Below are 14,706 nucleotides of genomic sequence, written 5' to 3' on the forward strand. Positions count from 1 at the left end.
TTTTTTTTTCTTCTTTTTTTCTTTTTTTCTTCAAAACATCAGCCAAAAGAGTAAAACATTCCATTGACGGGCTACTTAATTTTACACTACCAGGCAAATGTTCTGACAAACCTGCTCACAGAATTGTAGAATAATAACGATGACAATAACACTATAAAACATCACATGGAATTATGTAGTGACAAAGGAAAGCTTGAAATAATTCCAAACTATTTTATATGTAAAATTCTCAGCAGTATCTTTGTATGTTCTTGGCATCTTCTCAACCAGCTTTAAGAGGGAACCACCTAGAAAACTTGGTATATTTGGTAGAAGTCATCAAATATACAGAGCCAATTCTACTAAGTTCTAAATGAAGACTACCTATTTAGGGAAATCTATTTTATTCTAAGAAAATCTATTGAAATACATTTTGATAAAAAAATAAATGTATAGTTATTATGTACAGTCATGTGAAAAATAAGTACACCCCATGGATTTTGTTTTTGTTGACATATTTGGACAAGAAAATATGTGATCCTCTTTGAAACAGTGCCTATTAATGAATGTGATACACTCTATCAAATGGCACATAAATTGACATTTTGTAGTAATTTTCACGATTTAAATTAATAAAAAATCAGATCAGTCACATGGAAAAAGTAAGTACACCCCTACATTTATCACACCTTGAAATCCATAAAATTGGAATCAGGTGTTCAAGATTGGGTGCCCGTGATTAGAACCTGCTTAGGGAGTGCAGGTGGCACCTGTCTTATTTATACCTCTCTCATATCTAGTGTCTGGTGTTCCCTTTGCTATTGAGGAGTGGGGTGTCATCATGACACGATCTAAAGAGTGATGTAGTTCTTCAAATAAAAGGTTGTGGATACCTGTGAGTCTGGGAAGGGATTTAAAAAGATCTCCAAATTATTTGAAATACATCATTCCACTGTAAGGAAAATAATCTACAAATGGCGAAGATTTTAAATGACTGCCAAATTGTCCAAGACTGGTTGTCCCAGCAAATTCAGCCCAAGAGCAGACCGTCTGATGCAAAAAGAATTCTCCAATAAACCCAAAGTTTCATCACAGGATCTGCTAGTAAGTCTTGCAGCTGTTGGGGTCGAAGTTCATGCTTCACAAATTTGACCTGCATGTGAGGCATATAGGAAAAGACTAGGCCTTTTGGAATAATGTGCTCTGGATAGACGAATCAAAGATAGAGTTGTTTGGCCACACTAACAACAGACATATTTGGCACAGACCAAAGAGCCTTTCAGGAGAAGCAGCTCATACCAACTGTGAAGCACAGTGGTGGTAATGTTATAGTGTGTGGTTGTTTCACTTCCTCAAGGACTGGACAACTTGTATTCATTGATTCAACTATGAATTCTGCATCATATCAAAGAGTGCATGAAGATAGTGTGAGACCATCTGTCCAAAAGTTTAAGTTGAACTGAAAGTGGACCTTCAACAGGATAATGATCCTAAGCACACTAGCAAATCCACCAAGGAATGGCTCAAAAAACAGAAATGGAGGGTTATGGAATGGCCTAGTCAAAGCCCAGATTTGGATCCCATTGAAATGTTGTGGGGGGATTTGAAACGGGCAGCACATGCAAGAAAACCCTCAGACATCTTGCAAATGAAAGAATATTGCATGGTCAAAAAATTCCAGCAAGCCTGCTGGACAATTATGCAAAATGCCTACAAGAAATTATTTCTACTAAAGGGGGCAGCACTAGCTTCTGAGGCCAAGAGTAAACTTATTTTTCCACAGAAGAATATCACATCTATTAATATATTGGTTGAAGAAATGACTGAAAAGGCTAATTTTCATTGTGGTTTGGTTCAAGTATATCAACTATATTAATAGGCACTGTTTCAAAGATGATCAAATTTTTGCTTGTCCAAATATGTCAAAAAAAGCCAACAATTTCCATGGGGCATACTTATTTTTGCACATGATGTATATAATAAATGTATAATATATGAATGTAAGTATTTTTATTTGTCTCAGTAGCTAATTTCAACCATAAACCTTTATTAAAATTGTGAGCCAGCGGAGATGCTTGTAATTGCATTTGAAATGCTTTATTATAAAGACTAGCAACCAATCCAAAACTTCAGACCATGCCAAGGTCAAAAACAGGCAGTGTGTCAGGAGCTCAGCAAACAGACAAAATTAGGCAAATCCAAAAATCCAAAACCAGAACACTGAACAAGGTCAAGAAACCAGATTATCATACTCAAAGGTCAAGACTTGGCATGTCAGCTAATGATACACTAATGATACAAAAGTCCACATGGTGAGAGCCATAGATAATCACAGCCTTGCATAAGTAAGTGACATTTTGTACACAATATGGCCAAATGTTCTGTTTATTTTTTTCTCTAGCAGAAATAGATCCCGAAGAAGCCACTCTCACTTTATAACATGCTGGATAGCTAGCTCACACTGATTTGTACATTCCCATTTAAGGTGTTTCAGGTAAAACGGAGTCCCTTCTTACTTTTCATCTACATCTGATTAGCTTTGAAATTTTAAGCCAAAAGTTATATTTCTAAAAAGTATTGTTTGCCATGTCCTCTGATGGTTTCGTTAACACTACTGCACTAACCATTTTGAACTAGGCAGTGGAATTTTACATCGCAAACACAGACAAGTGGAATGATATATACAGTGAAATGTCCCAGTGCAGTTATAGGAAATATAGGCACTCTTGGAACGCCGCTTAACCAATCAAATTAGTGGCCTGGTGCTAATGTAACTGTTGTATATTGAGCAATACGTCACTTGAGCAGAGTGTCTGTGTGTGATGGAGTACAAGTGAGTGTAATCAGCAATCAGGCAAACAATCACAGGCAATATAATCATATATATCTAATCTCAGCCATATAGCAAAATCATTCTTTGTAGATGGCGTTAAAAGTTACTTATGGGCCAGGCTTCCTTCATCTGATATTGTTTTGCTACAATGATTACTGGGCCTTGGGTTCGGTGCACTCAAGTCTGCATCCAATCCATCTTCGAGATCAAGAGCATATCTGGGTAAATTCATGCATCCCCTTATACTTGCATTCTTGAGTATTGAATTTCGGCTGTTGATGATGTCATAGAACGAGTACACAAAGATGCAAGATCGCATAAGAACGCATATTGAGAAAAGGCTTGGTTGTTGTAGTCCGTGTTTTTAGGCTGCAAAGCAGTCTGGGAACTGGAGTCAAATGCCAATTCCAGTGTTGACACAACAAAAATTTCTTTAAGACAACGAAAAATATCTAATCTAGTTTGCCCAAACTTTTGACTGGTAGTGTAACCAGTGTGACTATTGGGCAATATTTTGACACTGCTACCATGAGATCTCTATTTCCAAATAAATTGCACTTTCCTAACTCACATTGTCATTTTTAATATAGATAATTCCAAAACCCTTCCTTCTGACTCTTTTATGAAACCTTTGCAGATGTACAATTTACATATCTTGGTTACAATCTATTGGAAAAATTGTTATGTCTGTAGATAATTCTGTGATTAGATCATTCTAAAACCCTGGTGACATTAATTTAGTCTTAGTGGATCTAACCTTTCCAATGAACCAAAAATGGTCAAAAACAAGTTAAGCATAAACAAAAGAATTTAAAGTTCAAGCCTTTCAGATTACAATGTCATGTTGGGTATGTATCATGAATTAAAAAGCATGAGCATTCCAAAAAGTGATGTTAGAGACCAACAGGAATATGTTATGCTTGTTTGTGTGGTGTCTTGTTGCAGTGTCATGGCCTCTGGGATAACAAAGAGGTGGAGATGCCTGATTTCTTTAAGAAGCTGAAAAGGAAAGCCGAAAAAAACAGGCTAAGTGGAGGAACAAGAGAAGAAAAAGGAGATATGAAAAGACGACTTCGTTTCTTTCCTCTTCAGACCTCCACTGCTAAGTTCTTTTTCAGACAAAAAGGAAAAGACAACTCAGAAAGCCATGGTGCGTGATTGTATGTATAATATTAAACATGTTATTGCAAGTGTGAGTATTAATATTATTATTATTATTATTATTATTATTATTATTATTATCATTATTATTATGAGTTACTATCACTGCTGGCTGCAACATGTAAAATAAAAGTCCACCCTGAAAGACATATAATATGTTTATATTAAAAAATATATTTGTGTTGTGTTTAGCGATTCGGGTGCTAATATGTTGGTTGGTGCTGTGTATTTGTTATTCCAGTGAAATGCGGTTGTGTGTAGTAATGATGTACCTGGGGGAAATTAGTAGAACACTTGTGTTTACACAATGTACAGTACTGTGAAAAAGTACTGGCCTGATTTCTTCTGTTTTTGTGTATATCTCGTACTAAATTGTTTCAGAAATTAAAACAAAATCTAACATAAAACAAATGCAACCTGAGCAAACACAAAATACAGTTTTTAAATTATAATGTTGTTATTTATTGAAGCAAAAATGTTATCTAATACCAACTGGACCTGTGTGAAAATGTATTTGCCCCTGTAGTTACTAATAACCCAAATCTGTGGAACTCATTCATAATGGGGTTCAGCTGGACTAGACACAACCAGACCTGATTACTGCAAACCGTGGTCAATCAAATGAACACTTCAATAAAACTTTTTCAGCAGCATGAAGTTAAAAGGTTTTACAGTAAGACACTGTGCCAAAACTAAAAGAAATTCCAGAAATGGTGATGAAGGTGATTGAAATACATCAGATTGTGAAGGGTTACAAAGCTATTTCAAAGGCTTTGGGACTCCAAAGGACCACAGTGAGAGCCATTATCTCCAAATGGAAAAAAAAAAAACTCTGCACAGTAGTGAACCTTCCTAGAAGTGCCTGACCTTCCAAAATTCCTCCAAGAGCACAGCAATGACTCATCCAGCAAGTCACAAAAGAGCCAAGGACAACATCAAAGGTACTACAGGCCTCTCTTGCATCAATAAAGGTCACTGTTCATGACTCCACTATCAGAAAGACACTGGGCAAAAACAGCATCCATGGAAGAGTCACAGCTAACCAAGAAGAACATTAAGGCTCATCTGAATTTTGCCAAAACACACCTTGATGATCCTCAAACCTTTTGGGAGAATGTTTTATGGACTGATGAGTCGAACATGGAACTGTTTGGAAGACAGGGGTTCCGTTACATCTGGCGTAAACCAAACACAGAATTCCACAAAAAGAATATCATACCTTCATGGTGGTGGCAGTATGATGGTGTGATGATTTGCTGCTTCAGGGCCTGGGCAACTTGCAATAATTGATGGAAACATGAATTCTGCTCTCTACCAGAAAATCCTAATGGAGAATGTCTGGTCTTCAGTCCGTAAGTTGAAACTCAAGCATAACTGGATTATGCAGCTAGACAATAATCCAAAGCATAGGAGTAAGTCCTAGTCCTAGAAGTATGTAAAAGACTGATCTCCAGTTATCAGAAACATTGGTTGCAGTTATTGCTGCTAAAGGTGGCACAACCAGATTTTAAGTTTAAGGGGTCATTAATTTTTTCACATGGGTTTTTAGACAACTTTTTTCACTTTAATAAAATAAATAAATAAATAACTGTATTGTGTGTTTACAAAGGTTGCCTTTGTTTTATGTTGTATTTCGTTTGAAGATCTAAAACTATTTAGTATGAGATACACAAAAACAGATAAATCAGCATGGGGCAAATACTTTTTTCACAGCACTGTAAACACAATGGTGTTTAACAGGAGAAAATGAAAATCTCATACATAATGGATAAAAGCCAGGTTGTGCTCTGAAAAAGAAAAGAGCAAGAGCTTCTTTTCCCACTGACCATTTTCCAGTGACATTCAACATCAGATTCATGAGAAATCCAGTGTAGACCTAGTGGAAAGAAAAGTTGGATTCCAACTTCCAGAATACAATGCAGCTATAAAAATTTGTTTTTAGTTCTTGTGTTGATCAAGGACAGCAGCATTTGCATGGAAGTTGAAGATTTGGGACTCTTTGTGGTTGAGCAGACTGTATAGATGAGGAAGTAAGAAAGCTTGACAGATGAAAGGACTAAGGGCTGCTGCATCTGTGTCTTTAGATGGAGTTGAGTTCCCACTGGTGCATATATAATTATATTATAATATTATAATTATTGACATCCAGGCCAGAGAAAATTTTTCCTTTAAGGTTCTTCTCTAGCGATTGGGTAATGATCAGATGATTCCAAACTATATGGAGTATGCAGTCACGCACATGCCTGGATTGGATTTGGCATCAGGTACACTGGTTGATATTTTCTGCCAAAGAAACAAATCTTTATTTTTACACCTAATATTCCCTGTGCATATATAGGTGTGAAAATATACAATGTTCTATATCATGTTTATAATATGGTAGACATTGGTTCATTACTATACATTAACCCAAGAGTTACCGTAGATTATATGATGCTATAAGTGTGGCATACCAGCATTCAGGATCTTCGGCAGAGTCACTCAAGCACTGTCAGTTGGAATGGAAAGCATTATGATGCTGCTATTTATAGTCTCTCCATAGATATTCAGTGGGATTCCAGTATGTGCCCTGGCCAGATCACTAAAAGACATTTTGGTCATTGTCGTGTTAGAAGAACAGTCTGAGGTCCTGAGTGATTTTGAGCAGATTTTCCTCAATGAAATTGCTGTACATTAATATATTCACTTTTCCATCAATTGTAAAAATCCTCTCAGTCCCTGCTTCTGATAAACATCCTGACAGTATAATGCTACCACCACAGTACTTCATCATAGGGATGGAATTGGGCAGGTGATGAGCAATGCCTTGTATTCCTCTCAATTAATGCCTTTGCCATTCCGGCCAAAGAGTTAATTCTTGGTTTCATCACACCATAGAATCATGTTTATTTTGGCAAACTCCAAGCAAACCATCATTTGTCTTACTGACAAGTGGTTTCTGCCTGGCCACTCTACCATAAAGGTTTGATTCATGAATTGCTGCAGAGATGTTTGTCCTTTATACAGGAAGTCTGAACTGTCTGCTTTAGGAAGGCTGCTGTGTTTGTTGGGACCTACACAATGACCAGAATTTTAAGTACCTTACCCCAGATTTGCATTTTGGCTTATCATGTCCAATCAGCTGGTTAAAATAATAAAGGACGATAAAAAAAAGGATGCACCTAAAGTCAATTTCAGTTGTTGAAGCAAAGGGTCTGAATACCTGTGTCAGGCAGGAGAGGTGGATGCAGTTGTTATATTGAAAGCAGACAGGTGAACAAATCCAAAATGTGAAGCAGAGGGAGGGTCATCCTGATTTTTGACCCTGCCTCTGGTTCACGTTTTGGATTTGTTCACTGGTCTACAGTCAGCAGACAGCAAACAGAGTATACAAGGCAAAACTAGAATTGGTAAACCAGGAGACAATGAACAAATCAAACAAAAGAACAAAGCCTTGGCATGTCAGGTAAATATACAGTAAGCAATGCTTCACATTGTGTGTGTGTGTTTGGAGTCTGTTTATATACTGTGTGCATGATAGGAAACAGGTGTGCATGATATGAATTCAGGTGAGCTTGAATGCCTCAGTGAGATGGTGTGCTGGGGAGTGAGGTCCTGAGCAGCCATATTTGTAGGCTGTGATGTATCTTGTGAGTTGGAGTTTGTTGCCGGTGTTGACATGACAACTTGTCTCAGTGTAATATTTCAGGGTTTTTTTTTTTATTTGTTTGGGGTTTTTTTTGCAGATTATTGCAAAGAAAACTATCTAACCCATTTACGGTCTGTAACCTAATAAAATAAGGATTTGAACTAGTATAAGTACTTTCTGAATACATGGCAAATTAAAGGAAAAAACAGCTTTGCATCTGCAAATGAAAAGTTATTCTGACTGATCATCTTTGACCACATGCCTGTGCTGAAACATTTCTATCCTGATGGAAGAGGTCTATTCCAAGATGACAATGCCCCCATTTGCAGGCATGAGGGCTTACTGAATGGTTTCATGAGGATGAAAATAATGTAAATCACATGCTATGGTCTTCAGAGTGACCAGATTTCAATGCAGGAGAACATGATTTGGGACTAACATGTTAGACAGCATACTCCAATATCATCATCAAACACCAACTGATGGAAAATCTTTTAGAAGTATTCATGCCTCCATTACAGTTGCAGAGACTTGTAGAATATATAACAAGGTACACTGGAGCTGTGTTGTGAGCTCAAGGGCTCAAAGCCCAACTAAGACATGGTTTATACTGTTTTTTTTTGTTTGTTTGTTTGTTTGTTTGTTTGTTTGTTTGTTTTGTGGATTTGATGTGTTTTATCTGGATTTGTCACCGACTGTATATAATCATTTAACATAACTACTAAGCATTATAAACACAAATATCCCACCCCTGTACATACTGTGATAAACTTATCTAGGGGGTTGTCTTTGTCTGCTTATTATTCAGTATATGCTACATACTGTACATACTTGAACCATACTAATATTTGTTAGTATATTTTCAACAGATGGTAGGCAGTTGAAGGAAAATCACCCAAAAAAGAAGAAACGCCACTCCAGAGTGCCTTTATCCAGGAAAGAGCAGATCAAAAAGCTGGTCAGAGAGAGAATGCTGGAAGCTAAAGCTGCTATCATAGAAGTGTGAGTAAAGTATAGCATTACTTGGTGTAAATACTCTAAATGAATAAATGCTTTTTCATCTCGGCACTCTCCATGAGGTAATGAAAGTGTACCTAACACCAAATCTTTCTGGAAGTATATAAAGGTTTATGTTCAGATCATATCATTAAAATCTAATTTTTAAATAAACTATTTCATAGTAGGGATAGTCCGTCATTGCAAATATTAGTCTAGATATATTATTATCTACATTACTTACAGCTTTTGTGCAGTTGGTTAATTTTTGTAGATATAAGTCCTAGTGTGTTCTAAATGACATCCACAAGTCTGTGTGAACAAGGCTTTTGTATTTAAGAAAAATATTTTAGGCAAAAGAATGACACCTGACCATCAAACCCATATGTGGGTCTTTCCCAAACTGTTGCCACAAATTTCGCAGTACGCATTTGTACAGAATATCTTTGTATGCTGTAACATTAAGATTTCCCTTCACTGGAACTTAGGGGCCCAAACATATTCCAGAATGACAATGCCCCTGGGCACAAAGCAAGCTCCATGAAGACAAAATCTCCCAAGGTAGGAGTAAAAGAACCCCAGTGGCCTTCCCAGAAGAGTGGAATTTATTATAGCAGCAAAGGGGGGACTAAATCTGGAATGTGTTGTTCAACAAGCACATATGGGTGTGATTGTCAGGTGTCCACAAACCTTTGGCCATATAGTGTATCTACTGTATATATATAATATATGTATGAATACTTTTTGGCCAATTATTTTGTTTGTTAAAACCTTTGCCTTGCTGTTGTAATATTGAAGAGGCAGTATGTTCCAATATTTTGTTTTGTTAATTATTTACACAAATGAACCCATTCAAAATTATTGAACACACTAATGTCTGAATTTATGTTTTGTGATAGTTGTTCATGAGTCCCTTGTTTGTCCTGAACAGTTCAACTGCCCACTGTTCTTCAGAAAAATCCTCTAAGTCCTGCACATCCTTTGCTTTTCCAGCATCTTCTGCATATTTGACCCCTTTCCAACAGTGAATATATGATGTTGAGATCGATCTTTTCACACTGAGGACAAGTGAGGGACTCGTACACAATTATTATATAAGGTGCAAACATTCACTGATGCTCAAAAAAGCAACATGATAAATTAAATGCCAGGGGGTGTAAACTTTTGAACAGGATGATTGGTGTAAATAATTATTTTGTTTAAAGCTATTTATTTAGTTTAATTTTCATTTAATACTGCCCTTCAGAAGCTACATAAGATATTTACATTTTTCCTAGAAGACAAAATAACAATTTACAAAGATAATGCTCTTCAAAAGTTTACACCCCCTGGCTCTTAATGTATCATGTCACTTTCTTGAGCATCAGTGAACGTTTGCATGTTATGTAATAGTTGTGTATGAGTCCCTCAATTGTCCTCAGTGTGAAAAGATGGATCTCAACATCATATAGCCACTGTTGGAAAGGGGTCAAATATGCAGAATATGCTGGAAAAGCATAGAATGTGCAGGACCTGGAGGATTTTTCTGAAGAACAGTGGACAGTTTACCTGCTCAGGACAAACAAAGGACTCAAGAACAACTATCACAAAGTAAAAAAACTGTCGCTGATCATCCAGGTAATGACTCACAGTATTAAGAATCAAGGGTATGTAAACTTTCTGTTTTAGCTTCTTCAGGGCAGTACTAAATAAACAACAAAATGCTATTTTTATGATCCCTCTTATTTATTTATTTTTAATTATTAACATTTTGATGATTCTGCAATGGGTATGTAAATGTATTAGTACAACTGTAGATGTCTTGCTTTTCTTTTATTTAAAAGGCCACATAGGTTACAATAGCCTTCAGTAGTCCAACAAGCTTTCTCTTTCCATTCTTCTAGTGCACTACATGTGTACTTACCCATCAGGCAGTTTTTCTATGACATCATCCATCCCGAGTACAGCCCTGTGTGTGATGTATATGCGCTGATGTTCTTGATCGATGTTGTAAACTTTATCATTATTATCTTCGGCTATTGGGCTTTTGGGGTAAGACTGTCTATTTTCAATGTATCAATATTCTTTTACATTTTCATTTATTTGATATAGTATGCACTCATTCTTCTGTTTTTTTAAACAGAAACATACAGCAGCAGCTGACATCACCGAATCCTTGTCAGAAGACCAAGTACCTGAGGCTTTCCTTGTCATGCTTCTCATCCAGTTTGCCACTATGGTTGTTGACCGGGCTCTCTACCTGAGGAAAACCTTGCTAGGGAAGTGTGTGTTTCAGGTGGTTTTAGTTTTTGGAATACACTTCTGGATGTTCTTCATACTGCCTGGGGTCACTGAGAGGTCAGCAATTCCTCAAAGCTTGGTCACAAATTTGTGATAAACACTAAAAATACACTGTTCTACACTGTGATCATGACTGGCCTTCTGTAGCAGCTGTCTGAGGGAAAGTTTACAATTTAGATTTAATCTTTAATTCTTACATTAACCCTCATGTATTTTTTCACAAGTAAATGTCACATATGCTCTAATTTGATTTTATAGTAATATTTTCATTCAAATAAAACGCATAGGTTTTATGATAGGTGTCACAGATATCCCCCAGCGCATCCACGTTGTCAACGTCTTTGTTTTGGTTTAGGTTCTGTCTCTGTCCTTGTCTTCTGATTGGTTGTTTCCCTTATGTGTCATCAGCTGTTCCATGTTACTCCTTCTGATTAGTTTGTCTATTTATACCCTCGTGTTTCTATTTTACGTTGCAAAGTGTTCTTCTGTATTTGCCGCCTGTTCATTGTTCCTGTGTTCTCTTGTTTTTCGTATTGTGAATTATCCCTGTTTATTGCCATTTGCTGATCGCCTGACCAGTGCCTGTCTTTGGATTTCGACTTTGCATCACATTTTGGATTTGTCTGCCTGTCTCTCTCTTTAAATAAAGCTTTAACTGCACTTGCAACTGTCTCACCCTGCATTGTGTGACAATAGGGACTAAAATCAGACAATGGTTAATTTTTTTTATTATTTCTTTATTTTGACTAAGTCTTTTCTTCTTTAATTTCTTATTGTTATGAATTTTAGAACTTGTTTTTCATGAGCAATAGATACATTGCACCAAACAAAAAAGTTTGTTAGAAAAATGCATTTTATTGTTCTACTTAAATTTTTAAATGGCTTAATTTGACCCAATCCAAATTGTTAAATAAATGGTTAAATAAACTTATATTCCTAAAAGTGCTCTTAGAATTGTCTTTAACTCTGGGCTTTGTTGCTGGTCTTTAAATATGTAAGTGAGTATTTATGACTAGAATATTTGAGTGTGTCTAAGTTGCTAAAGCAACTGTCTCTTGTTGCAGGAGGTTTAACAAAAATCATGTTGCACAGCTATGGTACTTTGTGAAGTGCATCTACTTTGGATTGTCTGCATATCAGATCAAATGTGGCTACCCAAATCGAGTCCTGGGCAATTTCCTCACAAAGAACTACAACTACCTCAACCTCTTTCTCTTCCAGGGGTTAGTGCTTTTCACTCTCAGTTACAGGCTATCACAGATTATTTGAATGTTTGTTGGAAAGTTGTAGTCAGTTTTTTACTCAAAAAAACATATAATTGATTATTTAATATTTCAAATGATGTCTGACATGTTCATAAAGTTCATAATATTGTATTGGTTTACTTAATGTCACGATTCCCCCATGAAGCAGCGTGCTCTAAGCGCGAATGCGCGAGCACCTGCTTTTCCGTTGTTGACCGTAGTGACATCTGGACACGTGTGTTTTGTTTATGTTTCTGTCATGTCTCCTCCCTGTTCTGTCATTGGCTGGGATTTCACATGGGTCTGTATTGCTCTCAGCTGCTAGCAGTTTAGACGCTGATTATGTCCGCATATATACCGCACGCCTCCCAGCACACAAGGCGGAAGATTATTTTAGAGTTAGTTTAAGTTCGTTTAAGTTCGTTTAAGTTCGTATCGTAGTCACGGTCCATGTTTAGAATTAGTTTAATTCATATAGTAGTCATAGTCACGTTCCATGTTTAAAGTTAGTTCGCGCTGGATTATCCGCTTCCAGTCCCTCGTCATAGTTCGTTTCTTGTTTTGTTTATCGACCCTGTTTTCCGTGACCACGACCTAGATTCCTGCCTTGCCCCGTGTATACCTGTTTGCCAATCGCCTGACCTCTTGCATGTTTGTGGATTACGTTTTGGATCACGTTTTGGATTTGTCTGCCTGTCTCTCTTTCAAATAAACAACTGTTCATCCTGCACTTGCATCGTCCTATCTCTGCTCCGTCACGATTCGTGACACTTAACAGTAACAGTGTTGTTTTTTTTTAACAGAATCATAACACTTCCATTTTAGATCCAGCAGCAAAATGTATGCAACTAATTGAATACATTTTCAAATGTGGTTGAATGTTGATGTAAAATATGAATTTATCCTGCCACAAAATATTCATAATGCATAAACCATAAGTGAAAATTTTTGGCTGATAATTTTCTAGTTTTTACATTTCTTGCATAAAAATTCAAGTCAACTACATTAACTTTTTGACTGACCACCAAGCATGCTCGCTACACAGGCATTTTTGCACATTGACTGACTGATACCTGTTGTTAAAATGTACATGCACAAGAGCTGCCCGGGACATCCTGAATAGTACTTCTTATTTGATTGGCCAAACCAGACATAATTACAATTTGCTATTTGCAAAATAAATAAATAAACAAATAAATAATAATTAACCAATAAAACAATACAAAACAAACAAACAAAAAACATGGGCTGCACAGTTATGTTGTGAATTTTTTTCAGCTCCATTTAAATCTCTTGTAAATTCTATTTTTCACACTAATCATTGAGCAGTTACTCTCTAACTTAATGGTTGGCACTGAGACATTTCAAAATGTACATACATACTGTACATTCTCTTTTACCATTTCTAATTTATGTCTCTTTATCTTTGTTCTTATCTGCCTCTTTTTTTTTTTCCTCACAGCTTCCGAATGGTTCCTTTTTTGACTGAACTGCGGGCTGTGATGGACTGGGTATGGACAGATACCACTCTCAGCTTATCTAGTTGGATTTGTGTGGAGGACATTTATGCCAACATATTCATTCTCAGGTGCTGGAGGGAGTCTGAGAAGGTAGAACAAATTTTATACAACTGCACTGTATCTTTAATTCTTAAGAACACAAATGCCCAATGACTATATAATTATTTAATGCCAGAATTGCAAGTAAACCATCATCTTTATGATCAGAGAAGTCAGATAGACATATATTTAAAGATACACCCTTTGTGTATTGTTGATCAATATTTCCCTCTGTCTATCCCTATAGAAATATCCTCATGTTCCTGGACAGAAAAAAAGCAAAGTGGTGAAATATGGTATGGGTGGTGTGATCATTTTTTCCCTTATCTGCATTGTCTGGTTTCCTCTTCTCTTCATGTCCCTGGTCAAATCAGTGGCTGGAGTAACCAATCAACCATTAGATGTTTCCATCCAACTTAGCATATCAGGATACGAGGTTGGTGATTTGGCATTGTTTTAACCCTCTAATGCATGAAAAACATAATTTGCATCAATAAAAGGTAGTTGGCAAAATGTTGCCATATGGCAACCATGTGCAAAGGTGGAAATTATCATAATGTTAAAAAAAAAAAACCCCACAAAATGTATGATATTTCAATTCAAATTACTTCATTTTCCAGACTATAAATTGGCAAGTTTTTTTTTTTTTTTTGCCACCTAGTAAGCATGTAAAAGTTATATCTTCTAGAAAGGAATTACAGTTGCAAAAAATATGAGGATGGATTTACTCAATCAAAATACATACAAAAATTTCATCCAAACATGTTTTGGGTGAATATTTTACGTTTCCATTATTGCATGTTGTTGCCATATGGCAACAATTACATTTTGCCATTTAACAAAATACACAAAACTTGTTTAATTGACAAAAAATTTATGTTAACTTATCTCAAATAGTGTTTAATTTTTTTCCTGTAAGTAGTTTTGCCGAAATATCGAAGACTTAATCAAATTTTGAGAGCCCTCAGAGGATGCCCAAACATCACTTCCTGGTCATCTGACATGACACTCTTTTGTTATGTCAAA

At 36.3% G+C, this 14,706-nt stretch overlaps 1 protein-coding gene across 1 annotated transcript in view; it reads left to right on the top strand.

Moving 5' to 3' along the window:
* Positions 1 to 14,706, top strand: part of si:dkey-11f4.7 (piezo-type mechanosensitive ion channel component 2) — an 82,095-nt gene that overhangs the window by 58,151 nt on the left and 9,238 nt on the right. The window contains exons 40-46 of the mRNA XM_053624742.1: positions 3,758 to 3,962; positions 8,471 to 8,603; positions 10,481 to 10,628; positions 10,720 to 10,934; positions 11,942 to 12,100; positions 13,584 to 13,731; positions 13,928 to 14,116. Of these exons, the coding sequence (XP_053480717.1) occupies positions 3,758 to 3,962; positions 8,471 to 8,603; positions 10,481 to 10,628; positions 10,720 to 10,934; positions 11,942 to 12,100; positions 13,584 to 13,731; positions 13,928 to 14,116 (1,197 nt within the window). The remainder of the gene's footprint in view (positions 1 to 3,757; positions 3,963 to 8,470; positions 8,604 to 10,480; positions 10,629 to 10,719; positions 10,935 to 11,941; positions 12,101 to 13,583; positions 13,732 to 13,927; positions 14,117 to 14,706) is intronic.

This window comes from Ictalurus furcatus, chromosome 5 (assembly GCF_023375685.1).
Source record: "Ictalurus furcatus strain D&B chromosome 5, Billie_1.0, whole genome shotgun sequence".
In the NCBI taxonomy this organism is placed as follows: domain Eukaryota; kingdom Metazoa; phylum Chordata; class Actinopteri; order Siluriformes; family Ictaluridae; genus Ictalurus; species Ictalurus furcatus.